Source organism: Petaurus breviceps, unplaced genomic scaffold, assembly GCF_028583685.1.
Source record: "Petaurus breviceps papuanus isolate PSGF00001 unplaced genomic scaffold, PetGlider_PUasm1.0 208, whole genome shotgun sequence".
NCBI classification, from domain to species: domain Eukaryota; kingdom Metazoa; phylum Chordata; class Mammalia; order Diprotodontia; family Petauridae; genus Petaurus; species Petaurus breviceps.
The window spans coordinates 23,726,143-23,751,441 of record NW_027185852.1 but is presented as its reverse complement, the minus strand read 5'-3'; the positions used below and the strand labels follow the sequence as shown (position 1 = coordinate 23,751,441).

At 44.5% G+C, this 25,299-nt stretch overlaps 2 protein-coding genes and 1 pseudogene across 2 annotated transcripts in view; all 3 read left to right on the top strand.

Moving 5' to 3' along the window:
• Nucleotides 1-15,528, top strand: part of LOC138165340 (glutathione peroxidase 7-like) — a 45,781-nt gene extending 30,253 nt beyond the window's left edge. The window contains exons 2-3 of the mRNA XM_069093560.1: nucleotides 12,247-12,508; nucleotides 13,164-15,528. Coding sequence (XP_068949661.1) covers nucleotides 12,247-12,508; nucleotides 13,164-13,327 — 426 coding nt within the window. The 3' untranslated portion in view covers nucleotides 13,328-15,528. The remainder of the gene's footprint in view (nucleotides 1-12,246; nucleotides 12,509-13,163) is intronic.
• The window catches only part of LOC138165341 (sterol carrier protein 2), a 464,797-nt gene that overhangs the window by 50,983 nt on the left and 388,515 nt on the right, over nucleotides 1-25,299 (top strand). The window lies entirely within an intron of this gene.
• On the top strand, nucleotides 18,177-19,128 carry LOC138165193 (MICOS complex subunit MIC26 pseudogene; annotated as a pseudogene).

Below are 25,299 nucleotides of genomic sequence, written 5' to 3'. Positions count from 1 at the left end.
TCTACTATCTTCCTCCACTAGAATGTAAACCCTCTGAAGGCAGGAAGTGTCCTGCTTACTTGTATTTGTTTGTATCCCTAGGGCTCACCCCAGTGCCTGACTCATAATATGTGTTTAATAATGCTCTATCAGTCACAAACGAGTACACTATGTTGTGTGTGCAAAGGGGAACATTTGAAAGTAATAGTGATTATATAAAAGCCTCAATAAAAATTTTAAAAAGAAAAAAAGGTACTAGCCTCCAGAGGCAAATTCATCTTCATAGGCCTCACTGAGACTTGGTGGGATGGCACTCTGGGTTCAAATATCATTCTGGAAGAGCGTAAGTTCTCTAAAAGGAGCAGGTTAGATGAAAGGGAGAGGGGGTAATATTGTTTATTAAGAAGATAAACTCATTTGAGGATATCCAGGGACCAAAGGAGAGAATAGTGGAGCTCATTAGGGCAAAGACTGATGGAGGGACAAACAGAAGGAATATTAGCATTTGTGTTTCCTCCAGACCACAGAGAAAAAAGATGGAAAGAGAAGAGGTTTGGGGAAACCCACCTGGCATAAAGGCATGCTATAGCAGTGATAGGGCTTGTGGTTATTCAGATATGGGTTGGCTCTCTTTATCAAACAAAAGCAGAACAGCTAAGAATGTCTTACTTTACCTTCCTGGTAATGTCATCCATCCTTGAAAAGGGAGAGAAAGTGCCTAGGGTAATTGCTATTTTGGATCTTATTCTTAGCAACAAGGAAGCACTGATTGCTAGAGGAGGAGGTAGGGGAAATGATGGGAAAGTTGGAGGGTTGTTAAAAGGAGAGCTGTCTAAAGAGATGGATGTGGATGCACAAGGAGCTCACTAGCTAACTCACATCTTTAAAAAGATGAGTACAGGGGATGAAAGTAAGCACAGGAGATAGGTACACAACACAGTGCTATAAGAATCATCTCAATCTCTCTTAAGCTCAGGAGCTGTGGCTGAGGAGGTGTTCTAAGGATTGTGTCTCCTTTTATAATGCTTCCATGAAGCTGTAATCTCATCAATGTTTAATTTAAGCCTCATATATTATAACCCATCCAGATCTTCTTGTCTCATGTCAACTGGCATTTATTAAGAGATCGCTACGTGCCAAGTACTGTGCTATAGGATTCTTGTCTCAGTGTCTTCCCTTAAATACTCTATACCAGGTCCATCCAATGTGCTGGAGACCTTCTTTTAGGTTTTTATCATTATTTAGATTTTCATAAAACACTTGGGAAAGCTAGGTGGATAGAGTGGATAGAGCGCTGGGCCTGGAGTCAGGAAGACTTGAATTCAAATCCAGCTTTAGATGCTGTCTGTGTAACTCTGGGCAAACCACTTAATCCCTGTCTGCCTCGGTTTCCTTTCCTGTAAAATTAGGATAATAATAGCATCTACTTCCCAGGGTCATTGTGAGGTTGCAATACTGTAATATTTGTAAAGTGCCTGGCCCATAGTAGTTGCTATATAAAGGTTAGCTATGTATTATTGTTATTGTTATTTTTCCTTGGGTTTTCTTTTCTCCACCAAGTCCTACTCCAATGCATCATCAAGGATGGGAGGTAACCAGGCATTCTCACAGGCTATGTCAGCAGGGTGAAAGCACTGTCAGGTTCTACCATGTTGGAAAGGCCCTGAATATGATCCTAATAATAGACTATCTACTTTCTAAGGATCAACCCAGCTAAGAACAGAGGATCTTATTCCCAGTAATCTGGGAATAGCAACCTGTGACCAAAGAAAAATACAAAATGGCATTGGTTCTGTGTGCCACCCTTTGTTTCTGTAGTAATGGTGGAAGAGATGTAGGAAAGGGGACATAGGGTATTATATGAATCCCACAGTTCTTAGACCATCAATAATTAATAATTTAGATGACAGTTCCCAAAATATGTGATCCTTGCCCAATGACCAGCATGTCATTCTATTGGAAGGAACCAAATGACATCCTCCTTGACACTTTTTCTGCAAATGGAACCAGAAGAACAAAGGTGGCTGTAGCTCAAGGAAAAGACACAGACTTTTCTTGAAGAGGCCAAGAAAGGAATTAGCAAGGTTGGTTCAGTCCCATATCCAAAGGTAACAAAAGACATCATTTCATGGGATACTTGGTCATCCCGAGTTGTAGTGCTTATGATGGGTATTTACAACTTACACTCCAACATCTGTTGCAGAGAATGAGGAGGTTAGATAAATTCTATGGAGAATGCAGTAAGACCCTCCAAATCAAATGAACATATGCTTTAATATTTGAATATTTCAATGCCACAGTGGGCATAGAGGAGGACAGTAAAAAAAAAAAGTGTTGGAAGACACAGGTTAAGAAATGAGAAGGGCCAATAGCTGATAGATACCTGTATATCATTAGTATTTTTCTGAAGAGAGTTGGAAAGTGTAGCATATGGTGGGCACTAGATAGAATCATAGATTTAGAGCTGGAAGAGATGTTATAGGCTATCAAATCCAAAATCCTCATTTTACATATGAAGAAACTGAGGATGAGAAATGTTAAGTGACTGGTTCAGGGTCATATAGTTAGTAAGTGTACAAAGTGGAATTTGAACACAAGGTCTTCCTGACTCCAAGTTCAGTGCCCTACTAGCTATATGACCTTGGACAAGTGGCTTAATCCCTGTTTACCTTAGTGTTCTCACCTGTAAAATGGGGATAAAAATAGCACCTGCTCCCCAGGGTTGTTGTGAGGATCTAATGAGATCATATTTGTAAAGCGTTTAGCATAGTGCTTGGCACATAGTAGGTGCTGTATAAATGGTAGCTGTTATTAGTATCATTAGTTATTCACCACACTACACTGCCTTTCATGGAAAATGAAAGTGTTAAATGCTTATAGACAGGAAATGACTGGTTACCAAGGTGAGAGCCTTTTCCAAATCTGCTGCTTGTGTAGTTCCATCCATAGATTTGTCAGAGTAAAAATAAAAATTAACACCAAATTAGAAGAATAAAAATAAGAAGAAGATATGATATAAATAAGGCAAAAACAGCCTGACCTAAGAAAATCAGGTGCCCCCAAATGGGAGATGGATAAAAGAAAGGAACAGCATTAACACAGATGCTTACCATTTCTTGAGGATGCTTAGGATATAAACTAAATACTACATTGAGAATACCAAAAGATCCTAGAAAGTGTCTCCACCAGCAAATACCCGATCTTCTTGTTAAGGGAAAAGATATGACATTAAAGGGCAACAAAGACTTCAGATATATTTGTACAATTCTACAGAAGAAGATGATGGAAGAAACAGCATTATTGCCAATAAAATAGTAAGAAACAGCATAGAGGAAAGCAAATTTAAGGAGACAAAGTGTATGCCTATCAACTGGGGAATGATAGATTATGGCACACAAACACAATGGAATACTATGCTTTGAAAAATTATGACTACGAAGAATTCAGAAAAACATGGGAAGATTTGTATGGGCTGATCCAGAGCAAAGATGAAACGAGAGATGCAGAGATCCTCCAAATGTCCGTGCTTGCAGCTGCCATTATGCTGATTGCATCCAGCTCTGGTACATGGCTTAGCCCCTTTGACAATATTCATAATAGCACAAAAGACTTTAGCCTAACCGTTCACACAGGAATAAACAAGGTAGAGGATATCTATTGCCTAAAACAAGATGTGAGGTTGGATGGACAATCAGCCATTCAACCAAGATTGGTGCACCGGTACACAAATCTTGGATGGGCACTGCAGATGGACAGTGAACTGGGGCTAGAAATATACAGGAGGAAGAGAGGGGTCTGGCTTGACTTTGGAAAATTGTGCAATGCTTTTAATAACCTCAAGCTTTCCCCTGAAACAAAAGCCCACCTTTTTTACATCAATATTCTTCCATGATGCTGTATAGCCATGAATCATAGAATACCACAGTCTCTAAAGAATTAAAATTGTGGGTCACCTAAGACGCAATGGAGAAGCCTGTGGGGGACATCAGCATAATGCAACGTGTTCCCAATGAAGACTTACGCAGGAGAAGCTGCATAAAGGATGTCATCAGAGAGAGGTAGGACTGTAAAAGGAAGGGTCTAGTCAAGAAGGCAAAAGTAAGGGGAAATCAATGGCCATCGGTGTCTGTGTTCCATTTTGTTATACATGCAATGTCAAGCACAACTACTTCATGCTTCAAGGGTCTGTGATTTAGTCAGTGAGCAATTCCAACCTTCAGTGGAGCAGATTTTAGCCCCTCTGTGACTTGCTGTGCTTCAGGAACTACATGTCTGAGGCTGAGTCAGGCATAGGCTGTCTTTCTGCCTTAGCTACATTGGTTCCTAGGAGTCAGTACAGCCCACCATTAACCCCTCCAACTCCACTGGCCTAGCCTTTGTGAAGTGAGGGTTAGCTCTATGCCTTGAAGAAACCTTGGTAAAAGACTTCAAGGAAAGATCAATGGCAAGGCCCTGGATGAATGTCAGATACTAAAAGGGGAATCCTCCCTATTTTTTCTTCTGGGTTCATTGTAAATTCTGGCTCCCTGTCTCCCTCCTCCCCAGAAACCTTTCCTGGTTCCCCCAGCTGAAAAGAATATCCTCTGATTGGAGTACTTTATGCCCTTACTACACTGTTTTCACCTTTCCTTTTGAATTATGGTCATTTATATATATATGTCATGTCTTCTGAGTCAGCTTGAACCCCATTGAGAGCAGGAACAGAGTTTTACTTGATTCTTCATCTCTCCCAGCACATAGCATCAGCTTGAGCACATAGTAAGGCTTATAAGAGTTGAAGGAGTAAAAAAAATTCTCTCATATGGGTTTGGTTTTTAATTTAATTTAACACACATCTACTTCAGGACCACCATGTACAGAGGCAACATGAGATAAGAGAAGCATGGACTTTGGAGTCAGAGGAGCTGCTCTGACTCCTGGCCCTACTCACCCATGTGATAGAGGGCAGTTCATACCCCCTCACCGGGCTTTAGCTTCCCAGTATGTGAAATGAATTGGACTCAAAGCTCCTTCCCTTCTTTGACAGCCTATATTCTAAGATTCCACCCAACTGTAATGATTCTTGTGCTAAACTGTACCCTGGGTGCTTAGGTACTTATCATAATGCTTAATAAATGCTTCTTGACTGATAAGGAAGGTCCCACCTACTTCTGATATTCTGTTTTAATATTCCTTATTCTTAGGGCTTCCCCAGCTTTACGTTCTAAAGCTTCTTCTGGCTTGGGTACTCTCTTTCTTGTACCTTGACATCTGTGTTCTAAGATCCTTTCCAACTCTGATGATATGTATTCTGAGATCCCTCCCAGCTCTGATGATTCATGTGTTCATCCCCCTTCCCATTCTAACAATCACTGATTGCCACTCTGTGATGGTCATTGCAGCCCTAGGCTTCTGGGTTCTAAAGTCCAGCTCCAAAATTTGGGGTTCTCACGTTTTCTGTTCTGAGTTCTCTTCTAGTTTTGATGGCTCTGCAGACCCTTGGGGCCCTAACATTTTGGGGCTGGAAGCCCCTCCCAACCCTGACATACTATGCTCTGAGCTCCCTCCCAGCTGTGCTAGTCCATCTTCTTGGTTCTAATGCCCTTTGTTCTTCAGCCCCTGCCAGGCCTCAATCCTCTGATCCTATGATGTGGTGCCTGACATTCTTTCCCTGGAAATCCATCCCCCTCTGGGCTAGGCTAAGTCAGCCCCCTGCTTGAAAGCAGAGGCCCCTACCCACCCTGCCTGCCACGGTGACCAGGGCCCCAGGCGGGCAGCTCCCTCCCTCCCTCCTTCCCTCTAAAACCCGGGAACCAGGAGACCCTTCCAGATCCCAGGCTGGGCCCCTGCCGCCATCAGAGGGTGCCAGGCCCATAAAGGCTGGGGAGGCCACCAGCGAGGGCTGGGAATGGGGCCCGCCATGGACCCTAGCACAGAAAAGGGCTTCAGAGCTGAAAGCCGCAGCTGTTGGGGCCTCCCGGCCTGGCTGCCCCGCCCTGGCGGGAAGACAGTCTCCACCCGTGGATGGGAGGGAGGGCGGCTGGGCAGCCTGCCAGGCTCCCCAAGCGCGTAGGCTGGGGAGGCCCCGGCGGGGAGGCGCTGGCTGGGGCCCTCCTGGCCAGCCCAGCCCAGCCAGACGTTTGCAGAGGCCCAGCGCCAAGGCCGCCGCCGCCCCCACCCCCGCCCCCCGGCCCCTCGCCTGAGATGGCTGGGCGGGGAGCCAGCCTCAGCCGCTCCCATAAGGCACCGCGGCACTGCGGCATGGGCACGGCCGTGAGGGGGGGCCACTGCGGCAAATGCAGCTGCTGTTGCTACTCGGCTGCCGGCAGGGTCCGCCACGCCCAAATGCATCATTCCCCCCTCCCACCCCAGAGCAGAGGAACAGCCGGGCTAGGGTCCCTGGAACAGCTGGCACAGGGTCCCCGCAACAGCCGGGCGAGGGTCTATGGGTGTGGGAGGTGGGGTCCGCAGAGCCTGGGTACAGGAGGTGGGGTCTACGGGCACGATCTGCCGCCGCCGCCTCCAGGCACGGTTCGCCGCCGCAGCCATGCAGGTGGGGTCCGAAGGGTCCCCCTGCAGAGCCTTCTGGCCCATTTATTGGGAATGAGTTTATCAGATTAGCTAGTCACCCTAGTCCCCCACTGGCTTAGGCCTGCAGACCCCCAGAACCCCCGGGGCAGGCCCAGCTGGTTCGCTCCGTCAGAACCCCCTGATTGGCAGCTGCGGCCAACCGCAGGTGGTGCGCTCCAGGCGTCCTGACGTCAGTGCGGGGCCCAGCAGCCCAGGGGCTCTCTTTTATTAATAATTAATAACAGCCCTCCCCCCACCCCCTGGCGCTTCCCGGCCCCAAGCGTTATTTTTGCCAGCATTCTTTCATTTGAGCCTCCCAACAGCCATGTGACTGGGGCGGGAGCCAAGGCCAGCAGTCAAGGGCTCTTGCGCATGCGCTATTGGCCGGGCCAGCGTGGCAGCTGCTGCCACGGTGGCGGCTGCTGCGGTAGGCGGCGGCCACTTCCGGGGAAGCTGCCTTCCGGGGGGCGGGGGGCGGGCCCAGTGCAGATGCTGCTGTCACTCTGCGGCCAAGGCCGAGGCCAAGGACGGATGCGCACGCAGCCTTGCTACATTGACACCTGCTGTCTGAGCTAGACAAGCAGGCAGGCAGGCCCTAAATGGAAATAATGTAGGCCTGGAGAGCCCCTCTCTGTGGCAAAAGCTACAGGATCACAGGCCTAGAGCTACAAGTGACCCCAGAGGCAGCTAGTGCAGTTCTCCCCCACTGCATTTTATGCAAGAGAGCAAGCTAAGGCCCAGGGAGGGGAAGGGATTAGCTCAGTCATATAGTTTGGCCTATAGGATCCTCCAGGTGGAAGAGACCACCCAGTCCAATCCCTGAGGTCCAGGGGGGGGTGTTATTAAAAAAATCATATAGCTAGGATTATAAATTGTACAGATAGGAGGGACTTCACAGGAAAACTGGTCCAGCCTTCCCCCCCAACCCCATTTTATATGGCAGGAAACTGAGGTCCCACGAGTGACTTACCCCAAGTCATGCTCAAAGTAACTGGCAGAGGCAGGCCTAGGGATGCCCTCACTCCTTTGGGGCTCCCCAGAGATACACTGCAAGGCCAGGCCACAGCTTGCCAGACCAGCCAGAACCCATATCGGGGCAGTTCATAGAACCTGATTTACAGACCAGTCACCCTAAGTGAGCCCCTCCTCTGCCACTAATTAGCCCTTGGTCTGACCATGGCCAAGTCCCTGCACTTTCCTCCTCTGTGAAATGGGCATAATTGGCTACTGCCAGCCTCAGAAAGCCATGGGAAGAAAAGGCAAAGACCATCTCACATTTATTTTTCATGCCTTCAGTCCTTGACACAGTTCTCCATCATCTAAGCCATTAATAAACATTTCTTCATTGGTGGTTGATCAAACCTGAAAAGTACTATGCTGTTATGTCAATAATATGTTATTATTTATTATAATATCACAGAATTATAAAGTTATGGAAGACCTGAAGTGTGCATTCATTTAGTCCAGGTCTCCTTAATCTAGCGTACACATGGAGAGATTTCAGGGAGGTCCAGGAACTTGGATGGGAAAATTTCCCTTTATTTTCATTAATCTCTGTCTTAAATTTAGCATTTTAAAAAATTATTTAAAAACCCCACAATTCTGCAAAGGGCTCCACTTCTTTGCCAAATTGCCAAAGGGATACAGGACACCATGAGCCCCAGGTGAGGAACCCTTGATTTTGTCCAACCTAGTCGAGCCCTTAATAAATAGTCAGTCACACAGGTGAGATTTGAAGACCAGGGAGGAAAATCCAAGAGCTTCCTCCTGAGGTCGCTCGAACCACTTCTCAAAGGTATGGGAAGTTTTTCTGAACCTCAAATCTCAATTGACATCTTGGCACTTTTTAGCCCCTCCCAGTTGGGAGGGCCCTTAGGGGCCGAATTGAACAAGGCTTCCCTCTTCCACGTGACAGTTCTTGAGTACCTTGAACTAAGCTCTCCCATCCCCCTGGGCTCTTTTTTCCAGGCTAACCATGCCTAGGGCTCTCCACTGATCCTCGCATGGCGAGATCCTCACATGGAATGGCCTCTAGACTCTTCACCCGCCCAGCCATTTATGGTCATGCAGTTGGATAATATTAGTATCTAAATGGCCACTTACATACCCTAAGCCTTACCTACTAAGTTATAGACAGGTTGCAATCTGCAGCTGTTGGACAAAATCACAGGCCTGCTGTATGGACACCCTCCCTCCTTATAAGGTAAAGTCGGGAAGTTCGCATGACAGAGGATAGGGGAAGCAATTTAAAACCTGCCTGGGCCTGGAAGTGCACTATTATTATTCCTTTCTGACAGATAAGGAAAGCCAAGCCCAGTGTGAAAATGCAAATATATTTTAAAAGGCTTCATCCTAGACAACTCTGTGATTGGGGGGTGGGGGTGGGGGGGATATTTTAGCCCTGCCCCAGAAGTCTGACCTTTTTCCTCCCCTCCTTCCTAGAAGAGTTGGTGCTAATTCATAGAGAAGACTACCCAACTCTAAAGGTTGGCCCTGAGAATGGATTTCTTTCTTTTTTTAATGGAAGAAGTGTAGAAACAAAGAACAATCCTAATGTGGTTGGGCCAGGTTGAACTAGAGGACCACAGTGATTCCTCCCAAGCCTACTTGCCATGCTGTCATTCTGGGATGGTCTAAGGATCAATAAGCATGCATATTCTGTGGGTTGTCTATGAATGTTTGGACTGGGTACATTATATACATGACTGGGAACATACTTATATACATGTATGAGCATGATCTAAGAAATCAGACGCCTGTGCTTTTGTAGATGTGGTCATGCTCCTGCACATGATTCTGTCTTTAGGTGTCTGTGTAAGCCATGAGAGGTAGTGTGACTTTGTGGACAGAGAGCTGTCCTTGGAGAGTCTGGAAGACCTGGGTTCTAGTCTTGCTCAGACTCAGCCTGGGCAGGTCACTTGAGCTCTCAGTGCCCCAGGCAACTCTCCAAGACTGTGAGCCCAAGAAGGTGCCAGTCTGCATTGGGAGAGGCAGCTTCTTCATCTGGGGATGAAATTTCAAGGTCAGCCCTACACATCTGGGTGTGTGGATAGATACACATATATGAGAAGGAATGATACCTAATAGAGAGAGGAGTCCCCTGAGTCCTATTCAAGACCTGTTTCTATCATATCCTGGCAGGACACAGCACTTCTCAGGGCTCCATGTCAGCCTGTGAGCTGCCAAGGTGCTGATACTCATGAGGGAAGGAAGGTCCAGGCCTTAGTTCACTGTCTCATTGAAATCGCAGGGCTAGTCTAAAAAAACAAACTGGTTAATGGGAAAGGGGAGAAAACAAGCATTTAGGAGATGGCTACAATGCACCAGGCACTGGACTAAGTACTTTACAAATGTTCTCATTTAAGCCTCAGCACAACCTTTCAAGGTAGGTGCTATTATTAGTCCCCTTTTACAGTTGAGGAAACTGAGGCAGACAGAGATGAAGTGACTTTCACAGGGTCACTCAGACTGGATTTGAACTCAGTTTTTTTCTGACTACAGACCCAGAACTCTATTCATTGCAGCATATCCAATTGACAGCATACTGGCATATATGTATACTAAGGAGATCACAGATCCCATCCAATGTCAGTCAGTGAACAAGCACTTATTTTGTTTTTTGTTTTTTTGCTTTTGTCTTTTTTTTTTTGAGTGGGGAAGGCAGGGCAATTGGGGTTAAGTGACTTGCCCAAGGTCACGTAGCTAGTAAGTGTTAAGTGTCTGAGACTGGATTTGAACTCAGGTCCTCCTGACTCCAGGGCCAGTGCTCTATTCACTGTGCCATGCATAGCTGCCCCCTTGCCTTCCTTCTGAGATTATTTCTTTTGAAATTATCTTCAATTTCTTGTGTATAGATCTTGTTTACGATTAGCAAATATTTATTGTGTGTAAGGCACTGTGCTAAACTATACAGGTATACAAGGAAAGGCAAAAATAGTTCCTGCCCTCAAGGAACATACAATCTAATGCTGGGAGGCTGACAAACAAATAACTATTTACAAAGGAGAAACATTCATATAAATTGGAGGTAGTCTCAGAGGGAAGGACCTAGCCTTAACCAGGGAATCAGGAAAGACTTCTTGCAGAATATGGATTTTTTGGGAAGCAGTGGGGGTTTTAAGAGGCTTGCTCAGGGTCATATAGCTGGTAAGTGTCTGAGACCAGATGCTGCCTTCCGCCTTTTGTGAGGTAAGCAGGGTTAAGCAGAAGGCAGGTTCCTAGCTGAGATTTGAAGGAAGCTGGAGAAGGCAGGAAGGAAAGATGAGTGAGTATTCCAGAAATTGGGAACAGCCAGTGAAAACACTCAAGAGTTCAGAGAGAGAGTGTCCTGCTTGAGAAACAGCAGAGAGACCAGTGCCACTGGAGCTTAGAGTATAGAGAGGAGAGTTTAAGAAAGTTGGAATGATAGGAAGTAGTTGGCTTATAAAAGTCTTCAAAACCCAAACAGACTTTCTATTTGATGCTGGAGATAATAATGAGTCCCTGTAGTTTCTTTAATAGGGAGGGGAATGACAGGTGAGACCTGTACTCAGATGGCTTGGTAGGATAGATTTGAGTGGGGAGAGGCTAGAGGCAAGGAAGCCAACCAGAAGGCTATTGAAGTATTCTAAGCATGAAGTGATAAATAACTGCACCAGGCTGGTGGCAATGGCAGAGGAGAGATGGGGTGGAGGAAAGATGTTGTGAAGTTAGAATCAGCAGGACTTGGAAACTGATTGGGTATAGGGGAGTTGAGAGTGAGAAGTCAAGAATGACATCCAGGTTGTGAGCCTGGTGACTGGGAGGACAGTGGTGGCCGTAACAGTAATAGGGAAGTTCATATGAAGGAAGGGTTTGTGGTGGAAGGTAAGTTGTGCTTTAGACAGGTTGAATTTATGATGTCCATGAGACATCTGGTTGAATAACCAATAGATGGTTTGTGAAATGGCACAAAAGATCAGAAGAGAAACTAGGGCTAGAGGTTATTCGCGTGGAGATGATAAATTATTTAAAATATATAAATGCACATATAGGATCTATGATATATATAATGAGATAATACATAAAATGAGATCATATTTATAAAGCATTTTGTAAAACTTAAAGCCCTATCTAAATGCCAGTTATTATACATATATTCACATATATGTGTATAGATATATATATACCAATTTATATGAACATTTCTGCTTTGTAAATAGTTGTTTGTGTCTTCCCACATTAAATTGTATGTTCCTTTAGGGCAGGAACTATTTTTGCCTTTTCTTGTATACCTGTACTTGACCACTGTCCCTTACACATAATAAATGTTTGAAGATTGTAAACAAGATCTATACATGAGCAATTGGAGATAATCTCAGAAGAAAGGCCCTGGCATCCTGGGGCATAAGAAAATGCTTCCCTGCAGAAGGGGGATTTTATTTACATCTGTGTGTGTGTACACATACATGTTTTTATTAGTATATATCATTTAACACTGTGTCTCACACTTACATGTATTTGTGTCCTATTAATCTACCAGATTGTAGGCTTCCTGAAGACAGGGCCTGAATCTTAAACTCTGCATCTCCCCTAATGCCCAGAAGTCTCTGTGACAAGAAGATCCGTTAGAAATGTTGTTTGTCATTGCTGTCATCCCTGTGTCTGTGTTTACTCCATAGCTCATCCTGCATGTGTGCTTGGTCATCCAAATCTGTGAGTGTGTCAATCAATCAATAAAAATTTATCCTCTTTCCCCAGGTGTCACTGGTTGTCAATGTGGCCAGTGAGTGTGGCTACACGGATCAGCACTACCGAGCCCTTCAGCAGCTACAGCGGGACTTGGGCCCACACCATTTCAATGTGCTGGCCTTTCCTTGCAACCAATTTGGCCAGCAGGAGCCAGACACCAACAAGGAGATTGAGAACTTTGCCCGGAAGACTTACGGAGTCTCCTTCCCCATGTTCAGCAAGATCGCTGTCCGTGGTACTGGGGCCAATGCTGCCTTCAAGTATCTAATTGGTGAGCTTTGTCCTTAGGGGAACTCAAGGCCAGTCTAGTCATCCTAGCAAACAGTGTCTCAAGTTTTTCTGGTCCCCTAGGATTGACACATCTTATTCAAAACAATCTAAGGAGCATTTATAAAACAGCTACTGTGTCCCACCTCTGCCACACATTGGCTCTGTAACTGTGGGCAAGTCAGTCTCAGTGACTTGGGCAACTTTCTAAGACAAGTACTTAATAAATGCTCATTGAATTGAATTGGATTTGTTTATCTGTAAACATACTGTATCCCTTCAGTAGAATGTTAGCTTCCTGAGAGCAGATTCTCTAAAACATGCCTCGAGTATGGTCACCTTCACTATGAAGGGAGTGCTCTCAGGAAAGGATCAGAAAGCCACTCACACTGAGGAATCAGTGGCTGAGAACAGAATGGTTTATGGTGTTCTTCCCCTCAGGACGTGGAAGTGCTTTTGCACAGGTACAGTGCCAGAGAGATGAGTGCTAATGGTGAAATCTCAGGAGTGGAGGAGAAAAGAAGTAAGTGGAGTAAGAGAGAAGGTCTGGTCCACGTAATCTAGAAACCTCTTTCCCCAGACTCCTAGGCCCCAACCCCCAGTGTGGAGATGAAGACCACCCAAGGTTATGTGCTTTTCTCATCTTCTTTTTTACTCAGAATCCTCAGGGGAGGAGCCAACTTGGAATTTCTGGAAGTACCTAGTAGCCCCGAATGGAAAAGTGGTGGGAGCCTGGGACTCAACTGTGTCAGTGGAGGAGATTCGACCCAAGATCCATGAGCTTGTGGGGAAACTCATCCTAGGGAAGAAGGATGAGTTATAATCACTCTTGACTTTTTCCTTGACTTCACAATGCTAAATGTGAATACAAAATGTGAATGCCAGGTTTTTTCCCACAGGTGCCTTGCAGGGAGAGATTCCTCTTTCCTTGCTCTTCAAACCCAGGGAGAAAAATCTTGGACTTTCAGTGATATATTTTCTACATTTAATCTAGACCAGAATCAATAAGAACTTGGTGCCAATAAGAACTCAATAATTTCTAAGAATTTGTGGCTACTAATATCTCAGAATATCTTCCAAGTTACAACTAGGGACCAATAAACACTCAGCAGCTTGTAAGAACTTATGGCCAATAAGAACTTGTGGCCAATGAGAATTCTTCATAAGAATGTGGCTACTAAGATCTCAGTGACTAATGAGAGCTTGGAGTCAATAAGGACCCAGCAGCCTCCAAGAGCTTCTGGTCAATCAGTGCTCAGGAGGTAATAAGAGCTTGTAGCCAGTAAGATTCCTCATCAGCCTATGAAAATTTGTAGCTATTAAGTTCTGAGTAACCAGTAAGAACCTGCGATCAATAAAGACTCATCAGCCTAAAAGAGCTTGTGGCTAAGATCTCAGGAAAAAGTGACAACTTGTGACCAATAAGAATTCCTTATCAACCTATGAGAACTTGTGCCTAGTAAGTAACCAGTACAACTTGTGCCCAATAAGAAGTCCTCGTAGCCTATAAGAATTGTTAGTAAGATCTCAGTAACTAATACAAATTTGGGACCAATAAGGACTCAGCAGCAAGAAATAATATCTTTGTAGCCAATAATAACTCGTGAGCAATAAAGAACTTAGAAACCCAAAAAGAATTTGTAGCCAATGAGAACTGTTTGACCAATCAAACCTCACTAGCCAATAAGACCTGTAGTCAACAGAAACTCACAATCAAAAAGAACTAACTAACTAGTCAGAATTCTCTGCCAGTGAGAAATTACCAACCAATTTCAAAATGCCTATGTGAGCAGACCTGGGAGTAAGTGCCAGAGACAGTGGGGAAGAGAGGATGGAAGATCCTAGTACCTGTGGGAGGAGGAGGGAGAGAGAGAAGGAGGGGGTGAAGGACTCTGGTAAATAAAAAGTATTGAAACCCCAGGATGATTCCCACTACTAAGAAGACCAAACTGGAATTAAGGAGGCCTAATGCTAATTCCAATTATGGGAGAGGTACAAACTTCCCTCTGTGATCCTGCATAGGTTGCTTTCTTTCTCTGGATTCCATTTTTCCCACTTGTAAAATGAGGCCTGGTTGAATTAAATGGTCTCTGATGTGTCTTCTATTCCTAATATCCCAAGGATTCTTGACAGTCCCTTGTGACTATGAAACCAACCACCCCTCCAGGACCTTGCTGATCACAGCTCTCCTTAAAGCAGGGCCCAGGAAGTAGGATAAGGAGCTTGTCTGCCACACTTGGGGTCCAACTAAGGATGCCCCCTATTATTCACAGCTTGTTACAGTGTGGAGGGAACCCTGAAGACCACACAGTTCAAGCCCCTCAGAATCTCTTCAGAATTTTTGAGCTGGAAGGACTCTCAGAGACCATCAGAAACTGAATAAATGTTTCCACTGATGTGGCTACTGTAGTTTTCAATAGCTTTACCATTGTAATCTCATTGGATCTAGTCCAATCTATACCTGAACATGAATCCCCTCTCTAACATCCCTGACAAGTGGGATTTTACAGAGGAGGAAACTGAGACCCAGACAGGAAAAGTTCCTTGACCAAGGTCACGCAGCAAACCAGGCAGAGCCAGAACTAGACCCCAGATCTTCTGCCTCCCTATTCAGGGCACTGGCCTAATCCTTCAGTTTCTGATGAGGTGAGATGAATAATTAACATGTTAGAAGCACCTTTGTTGCCATTTTAGGAGAAGAGGAGCAGGAGAAAGTTGGGGGTGATAAGAGGGAAAGAGGTTTAGGCCAGGTCATGGTGAGTCAAGGGGAGAGAGAGGTCTATCAACTGCTAGCATCTTTCATGATAATCTCTACCACTGCTGCCTTCCCTAATCCCTTAACAAAAAACTAAATGCTAGCCGCCTGTAGCCATGGACACCCTGACGTACCCAGACCAGAGGACCCGCCTGCCTGCCTGACTGTGGGGCCCAGCTCTTCCTTGGTACAATTTTACCCTCACTGATGACTCATTCCATGTATGCAAACACATCCATTTTGATAATAAAGGCATATGGAAAACAAAATCAATCAATGGTTCTTGAGTCCTGGGAAATACAAAGGAGTGAAACTGACCATAAAACCCAGTCTGTCAGAGTGAGGTACACCCTAGCACACAAGGTGAAATAAAGTGACAACTATTATGGACTTCCAAACTAAGCACAACAAATGGCGGCGCTTAGAATGACCTTAGACTAGGATTTTAGAACACAGAATACTAAGAGATGCAAACCTTAGACATAGAATATTAGAACACAAAATGTTTGGATTAAGAGTGACCCTAAAAGTTAGAACACAGAATATTAAGAATTGTAAATTACCTTAGAATATTAGAACATAAGACGTTAGGATATAAAATGTTACCTTAGACGCAATATGTGATATTAGAACATGGAATGTTAGAATTGTGAATTCCCTTAGAGAATATTAGAACATAAGCTGTTAGAACATAAAATATTAGGACTAGAAATAACCTTAGAATATAGGATGTTAGGAATAGAACATTAGTGTTGTAAATTACTTTAGGACCTAGAATATTAGACTATAAGGTGTTAGAATATAAAATGCTAGGACTGGAAGTAACTTTAAAAAATGGAATGTTAGAACATAGAATATTAGCATTAGAAGCAACTTTAGAACTTGTAACATTAGAACATAGGATGTTAGGGCTGGAGATAACTGCAGAATATATCAAGTATTAGAATATAGAATGTTAGAGCTGTAAGAAGGGCTTAGAACTTAGAACATTAAAACAGGATGTTATACTATAAATTGTTAGAGCTGTGAATGACTTTAAAATATTAGACTTAGAAGGCCTTAGAGTATAGAATATTAGCATATAAAATTTGATAGCTGGGAGGATCCTTAGAAAAGACTTAAAACACAGATTGTTAGAACTGGAGACCATATAGTCCAAACTCCTCACTTTATAGCAGAGGAAACCAAGAATCATGGAGGTGAAGTGATTTCCACAGGATGTTATTGGCAGATCTGGGAGTAGAGCCATGTTCTTTCCATCATGCTTCTGTGTTTCTTTTTCCTCTTCTAGGAAATAAATGTCCTTTAACATGAATGACCCTGGGAACTAGGTTAACCTGAGACAAAAAGATAATTTGTGAAGTCCCACATTTTCTTTCTGTTTGTCCTTTCTCTCTTCCACTTTCAGTTTCTACTTCCCATCCATACCTCTCCCCATCTCCACCATTTGGCTTTCCCCACCAGATGCCCTCCTGAAACTCCCTGCTCCTCATAGTTCAAGGGTTTTCCTGTATTCTCTTCCCAGGCGTGTCTTTCCTTTAAATGAACAGTAAAGAGGCATCATGAGATTTTACTCTCAATTTTCTTTGTGGTCTGAGGCAAGTTGCTTCCCCTCCCTGGATCTTAGTTTCCTCTTCTATTAAATGAGAGAGTTAGCTAGATGATTGCTAAAGTTACATCTAGATCAGATATTCTGTGAAGTCTCTAATAATTTGTGTGGCATCAGACTGGTGCCTGAGTGGGGAACCAGCCCTTTTGTGGGGTGGCGCCACTGAAATCCCACCAGTCCTTCCCTGAAGGGTTGCATTCCACTGTGCCAGAGGGCAGCTAGGGATGCTGCCAAAGCCCTTGTGACTGAGGCAAGGACTTGCAGTTAGTACAAGACTATGCTGTCCCACATCTTCCTGGGGAGAAGCTGAAGAGTATCCAGGTTCAGAACCATGAAGTGACCCTTGGTATGGCAAGGGGAAGGCCTGCATGAATGTCTTACCATCTCCAGGATACTTTGCTGATATTTTAGAAGTTCAGTCTTGGGTTTTGGCATATGTTAGGGTTGGGGCAGGATGGACATGGACGATGTTGCTCAGAACAATAGGATGCTGGCACAGAACAGTATGGAGGAAGCCAAACCACCTGAGGCAAAACTTCAAGCAGACTCCTATATGATGACACCTCCCTCACAGAACCAATACTAGAAATCCCATGTACATCACCCGGGGGCATCCAGCCACTTGGGAGTTAGACAGTCTGCAGCGACACCCCCCAAAACATCAGAATCCCCAAATCCATCACAAACTGGAGGCAGGTTAGTTAATTCTGCATGTCTATATGCCTATAAAGCCTACAGATGGACCATGTCTAACCACTCTGCCTCCAGTGGGCTGGCTACCCAATTCCTTATTACCTTAGGGACAAGGCCCGAGCCCACAATGCCTCCAAGCCCTTAGCTTCTCTCTTCCTAAGGCCCAATTCATGTACCCATCCTTCTGTGTCCTTTGGAAGCCATGGTCAGTGCTCAGCTTTGATCCTTTCACTAGGCAGTCTTTCCCCTCTCCCCTCACTTTAATGAAGAACACAGGCATCCTTTAGCCTTCCTTGTTCCTCATCTCTCGTATCCAATCAGTTACCAGGTCTGGTCCATTCTTCTTCTACAATGTCTCTCACTTCTGCCCCCCTTCTCTCCAGTCACGCAATCATCACCCTAGTTCAGGCATCATCATTTCTCTATGGACTATCACAGTAAGGTCCTAATTGGTCCTCCTGACTCTTCTCGGTCCTTTCTCCATTCCATCCTCCATATAGCAGTCAAAGTGATTTCCCTAAAGCACAAGTACACTCTTATCATTCCTTAAGAAACGTCATTGGCACCCTATTGCCTTTAGAATGAAATACACAGAAAAACTGAGGTGACCCCCAAGCCAGATACGCTGCTGAGGCCTGCAACATGTTCAAGGTAATTCAGTAGTCAGCAGGTTCTGCCAGCCTGAGTCTTCTCTCCTTCAAAGTCAACGCATCTCATAAAAAGGAAAAAAGGGATAAATGTTCAGTCAGAGTTGATGAGCTTTCACTCTACTCAATTCCAAACTTTGAGTCCAAATATGTGGAGGAACCAAGAAGCCCCCTGGAGGAAGGCATTTCACAACTTAGAAAGTATGCTGTGCCATATACATGTTGTTTTCAGGTTGCTTATGACAAAACTAAGCCCACAATAGATGCTGCCATTCAACAAGGAGTAGCCAGCTGTGAACTTTTTAAAAATCCACCTCCAGGATTTTTGCCAAGACTTGGTGTGATTGGTTTTTCTGGAATTTTGGGATACTTTTTTGCTAAAGGTTCAAAATTAAAGAAGCTCGTGTATCCAGTTGGTTTCATGAGCATTACTGCATCTGTGTATTATCCACAAGAGGCTTTTGAATTTGCACAGGTCAATGGAGAGAAATTGTATGATTGGGGTTTGCGGGTATATATAATCCTAGAAGATGTGTGGAAGACATACTTTCAAACAGATGCAAACCGGGAGAAGGCTGAAGATGTGAAGCAGCCATCCAAACAAAGAAATAAATAGGATAGCCATGGTGCTGCCCATTTTCAACAGATGTACTCCAGAGACTCCATGCAGAAACCAATATTTTGAACAGATAAAGAAAGATACCAGAGATGTTGATATTGAATGCAATAAAGTGTCTTTCTTTTTCAGGAAAGACTACATTTGTGCCCCTCCTTATCTCTGGTGATGCCATATCGCTGAACGAACTGGTCTAATATTCTTTCACCTAGAGATAATTTATAAGTCCTAGAACTCCTTGTCCTCATGTTGCTATTCATGTACATAATTAAAATTCTAAGTAAATAAAAAAAAAAGAATGAAATACACATCACCCATTTTAGTATAACACTGGATTGCTCTGTGCCCCTTCCTTCCCCTTCTGAAGATCAGTGGCATTACATTTCACCAGTCAGATTAACTTTTACCAAGTTATACAAAAATTATAATCACAAATATGTGAATTTGCTCTCTTACATGTGGGGCTTAATCCTCCTTTTAACCACTCCAGTCTCTGGGGATGGCGAGGGGATTCAACTCAGTTTAGCTCAGTTCCTATAGATCACATAGTCCTAAATTCCAAATCCAAACCCACCTGAGGCTTCAGTCCAAGACTTCTTCAGTCTTCCCTGCATGGCGGGCTGACTGCAACATCCCTCCCAGAGTCCTGGCTCCAAGGTCACCATGGCTTGAACTCCGAGGTCCTGGAGGTACCCAGAAATGGCACCTGAGAACAGACAACACAGTAAAGGGACCCAAGGCCCACTTCTCAGAGCTGGGGTAAAAAAGCGGGGACATATCACCCCTTCTGGTTCAGTTTGTGGCTTCCATACTGTGAGCAAATGGGGATCTTCCCCCTCTGCAAATAGTAGGAAAGAGAGAGGCTATCTGGTTGATTTTAAAGACACAGCCTGTTGTAGCACCCTCATGGTAGGAAAAGGCAGAATGCAAGGCACGTCCATGTTAGGCAAGGTATCTCCATGTTAGGAGGCATGTATCCTTCAGAGAGCCATCAAATTAAAACCCTTTACATTCTGGTTCCCACTTATCTTTTCAGACATTTTGCAAAGACACACACAAAGGATTGAGCCAAGGGCAGGTAATGGTAAAGAGTGGGATCAGGAGTATTAAATCTCAGGATGAACTGAGACCAAGAAATGCTAAAGACAAAACATAGGACCTTTTTTTAAAAATTGAATTTCATGTTTATTTTACCTCATTCATTTCTGCCAGATTTTGAGTTACAAATTTTCTCCCCATTTGTCCCCTACCCACCACCCCAAAACAGTGAACCCACTGAATATCCCCTCCCCCAATCTGCTCTCTCCCATATCTTCCCCCATTCCCCCTCTGACTTTCCAGCAGGGCACAGTGGATCTCTATGCCCCAGTGCCTGTATAACTTATTTCCCAGTTGCATGTAAAATAATAATAATAATATATATTTAAACATTTGATTTTAAAACTTTGAATTCCAGATTCTCTCCCTCATCACCCACCCTTACTGGGAAGATAAGCAGTTCAATATAGGTTGTACATGTGTAGCTCTGCAAAACATTTCCATAGTGATATATTGTAAAAAACCGACTGTGTTTCCCTCCCTCCTATCCCACCTCCCACTTGTTCTATTCTCTACTTTGATCCTGAAAGTATAGGACCTTTTAAAGCTATGTTGGGAGTGGGAGGGAGATCCAAAAAGGTAGAGGACAGCTACTTGGGATGGGTAGGACAATCAGCAAGCATTTGTTGAGTACCTACTGTGTGCTCAGTCACTGCGCTAGGTGCTAGGGATGCAGAGACTAAAAGAAAACAGTCCCTGCCCTCAAGGAACTTCTGGCCATTGTGGATAATATAAGGAAGGCAAAACTACTCATTTCTCATTTCACTTCTTTTTCTCTACTAAATAAAATGATCTTGAGACTGAAAAGAACAGAATGACCAAGGCTAATGAGGATGTCTAACCCAACAGAATTAGGAGTGTAGAGAGCACATAGCTGCTTTTGGTGAGTTGGAATCCTCAGAACTGGACAGACTCTTTCCCAGGATATAGAGAGAAGTGGCAGGTGTGCTTTCTAGCCTCTGTTGATCTTTTCGAAGTCATGAAGAACAGGCCAGGGGTGTCAGGACTGGACACAGGTAAATGTCCTGATTTTTTTTTAAAGAAAGAAGTGGGTGGAGTCTTCATGGAGATAAGGACAGGTGCGTTAGCTCTATTCCATGTAAGATTCCAGCCATCTTAAGTGGTCCGGGTATGCACCAAACTCCTATTACATGGCTTAGCATGAAGTTTTTACTTGACTGGTCTAAGGAGAACACATAGCAATAATGAGCATTTACATGATGCTTGAAGGTCTGCAAAGTGCTCTGCATGTATTACTTCATGGGATCTTCACAACCCTGGGAGGTAGGAGTTATTATTCTCCTTTTACAGATGAGGAAACTGAGACAGAGGTTAAATGACTTACCCAGGGTCACACAGCTAGTAAGGATTTGAAGTAGGATTTGAATTCAGGTCTTCCTGACTCTAGAACTAGACATAGGCTGTGGGTTGGACAAGGCCTGTGTGTACTACCTTCAAGAAACCAGAGGCTGGAATTTTTTCTAGGCTGCCATGAAGACTGCCAAAAAGATGGTAGTATGTCTTAGAGGTCTCTGTTCCCAGATTACCTATCCTGGAGCTTGGTCTGGGAGTTCAGTCATAGCCACAGGGATTGGATGTGCCAAGTGCCATTCAAGGAACCAAGAAAGAGCCCTGGATTTGGAGTCAGAAGATCAGAGTCAGAATCCCAGCCCTACCACATAATACATGCCCTGGGCCTTAGTTCTCTTATCTATAAAACAGGGAGCTAGACTAGATCACAGGGTCATAAATTTAGATCTGGAAAAAACTTCTGAGGTCATCTACCTTAAAAGGTAGATTAAGTGACTTGTCCACAGTCACACAAGTGTAGAATCAAAATCGCTGGCCAACCTACAAAGCCCATCTCTACTCTAACATGCCCAAAAAGTAGCCTCTGCTTGAAGCATTTCAGGGAGGGAGAAGCCACTCCCTCCCGAAATAGCCAATTTCACTTTTAGACAGTTTTGATTGTTAGGAAGTTCTCCCTGACACAAAGCTTAAATTTCTTTTTTTGGAACTCCCCCTTTCACCCCCATTGTTCTTGGTTCTGCCAAGGTCTGCTCTGGGGTCAAACAAAACAAGTATAATCACCAAAAATAAAATACTATTGAGTGGGAAAAAACCCAAGTGTGATCACACACACACACCCCACCCCACCCCATGTGACAGCTGTCCCACAGTGACAGATGGAGGGAGTGATCACTCTTTCTCTTTGGAAGTTTTCATCTAGGGGCTGGCCTGGTTCAGCCTAAATGGCCATTGACATCTCTTCTCACTCTCAAAGTCTGTGCTTCTGGGGACTTGACTTCACCACGTGTGCCATGGCTTGCATTTGCATGGCACTGCCAGGTTTGTGAAGTGTCATATCCCATTGGTCCTCAGAAATAATACTGTGAGGTAGATGGTCTCATTGTCCATCATTTAACACAGGAGGAAACTCAGGCTTAGAAAAGTCAAGTAATGTCACTTGCCCAAGGTCACATGGCTGGTAAATGTTTGAGACGGGATTCGAACTCAGTATTTCTTGCATTTTATCCACTCTAACAACCTAACTGCCTCAAAGTAGAGTACAAAGTGACCAGCTCAGCCCCCAGGGGCCTAATCACTACCTCATTCTCCCTGCACTGCAAGGGTCTCAACTTACAAGAACTCCTGAAACTCAGAGAATCTGAGCATAGGGTCTCTGGGCCACTGTTGTTACAAGAACATAGGAGTGGGAGCTGTAGATGTTATCAGTTAATCATTCTTTATCCCATGGCAGCTAAGTCCCTAGCTCCACTGTCCTCATCTGCATGTTTCCAAGCCAACGTCACCTCTACTGAGGTGAAAACCACCTGCTTCTCATCTCTTTCTCTGCCCTCTTGATCCTATCTGGCTCAGCCCTACCTTAGCCCCAGTCCACGGCCTCCTCCGACCTCCATTTCCATCACATTTGGCTTTGTTGCTGAGAAACCAGACTTTTCTTGATTTGTTCCCTTTCATACCCATTCTGTCCTCTTGTACTAATGGGTAGCTGGTTATCCCCAGGAGACACCATGTCCCCTGCCAAACTTTCAATCAGTCAGCCAATAAAACATGTATTAATCACTGACTGTGTGACAGGCATTATGTAAATGCTGGAGATATAAAGAATTACAAAAACAGTCCCTACTCTCAAGGAACTCAGTCTAAGATGGGGGAGACCACATGCAAACAAGTTATGTGCAGGACAAATTCAGGTTAGTTGATAAAATTAAGAGGGATCATCAAAAAAAACTTCCCATAGAAGGTGGGATTTCAGCATTAGCAAAGCTAAAATTAGATTTAACAAAAAAAAAATGATTCTTGTCTCAAGGAGCTTCATCTGAATAGAGGCAGACAAGTATGTACATACCAAATCCATACAGTGTAAATGGGAGTTGATCCCAGAGGGAAGACACTGGGGAGAGGCAAGGTACTGTGTTTCCCCGATAATAAGACCTATCCCGAAAATAAGCCCTCCCCTTACTGTGTAAGATTCCTCTAAAATAAGCCCTCCCCCGAAAATAAGCCCTATTGAGATTGCTACTGTAGTGAAGGTGATCCCCTGCACTACAGGCTACATTACGGTACCCTCTGTATGCACCGTTCTCCCCCCCCCCATGAAACGCACGCCACGCTCTGAGCTGCATCCAATCAGAGCTGCAGCAGTGAGCGCGTCATCCTGTTCTTTATTGAATTCATTATTGAATAAAGGTACATTTTTTTGTTCACATTTACCTGTTTATTAAAATTGCTGTCAATGTTCATTAAAATAAGCCCTCCCCTGAAAATAAGCCCTCTGGTGTTTTTCTGTCCAAAAAAATATAATAAGACAGTGTCTTATTATAGGGGAAACACGGTATGTAGCCAACATAGATAGCAGGATGGCTGGGAAAGTCCTGCAGGAGTTGGGATTTGAGCTGAGCCTTGAAGAAAGCCAAAAAAGCTATGAGACAGAGGCGAAGGGGGAGCACTTCAGGAGTTGGGATGGGCAGGGAGGACAGACAGAGAAAAGGCAGAGAAATGAGAGGCAAAGTACCAAATGCTAGGAACATCAAGGCCAGTAGGGATGGACTGCAGAATAGGCAGAGGAACTTAAAGTGAGGTGGGTAGTGAAAGGCCTGCTCATGAAGGGCTTTCAAAGCCACAGTTGATTTTACATTTGATCCTGTAGGGGACAGAGAGTCACTGGAGTTTATTCTGGTCAGATTTGGGCTTTAGGAAGATCAGGTGAGAAGACGAGGAACTGGAGTGGGGGGACCCTAGAGGCAGACTCATAAACCAGCTGTCTTTTGCAATGGTCCAGGTGTGAGGTGATGAGGGAAAAGGAAATTGGTTTGGAAGGAGTAGGACTGCCTTTTTACTGTGAGGATGCAGGGGAGATTAGAAAACAAATCTGTAATGGACCCAATCAGCATGGTTTCCTGATGTCCTCCAGCTCCATTCAGCAGCAAGTGAATAGTATCAAAGAAGGGAAATGGTGAATGTCATCCCTAGTTGGGGGTTGGCAAGGCATGAGAAGGGATAGTGCAAGGGGCAAGGGATTTGAGAATAGAGGGTATTGCAGAGCTGAGTTGGTTCACCAAGGGGTAAAAATGGGGAGGAGAGGAGAGTGAAGCCAGCATGGGAGTGACCACCTCAGACAGAGCTGAGGGGCAAAGGGAAGGAGATCACAGCCAGCACAAAGGGTGATGAGATTTAGGGAAAGGCAGAACACTGAAAAATTGTGAAGAATTTTGGCCAATCACCCCTGGTCCAGACCCAGTCCTCAGGGCACTGCAAAGTTACCAATGAATTTGTCACTACAAAATCTAGCATCCTTTTGTCAATATTCATTTTACCTGACTTTTCTGCCACTTTGGACACTGTCAGTCAATCCCTCTTCCTAGAAACTTTCTTCTCCCTCTGCTTTTATAACACTGTTTTCTCTTTCTTCCTTCTCTCTGCCAACTCCTTTTCAGTCTCCTGTGCTAGATCAACATCATCTCCTTCCCCATTGGGCCTTCTTCTCTTCTCTTCCCTTCCCTCCCCCTTCCTTCCTTTCTCTTCCTTTCCTCTCTTCTCCTCTCCTTTCTTCTTCCCCCTCTTCTTCTTTCCTCTCTCCTTTTCTCTCCTCTCCTCTTCCCTTCCCTTCCCTTCCCTTCCCTTCCCTTCCCTTCCCTTCTCTTCTCTTCTCTTCTCTTCTCTTCTCTTCTCTTCTCTTCTCTTCTCTTCTCTTCTCTTCTCTTCTCTTCTCTTCTCTTCTCTTCTCTTCTCTCTCTCCCTCTCTTTCCCTTCCTTCTCTTCCTCCTCCCTCTTCCCTCTCCCTCTCTCTCCTTTCCTCTCCTCTTCCCTTCCATTCTCTCCTCTCCTCTTTTCTCCTGTACTCTTCTCTTCT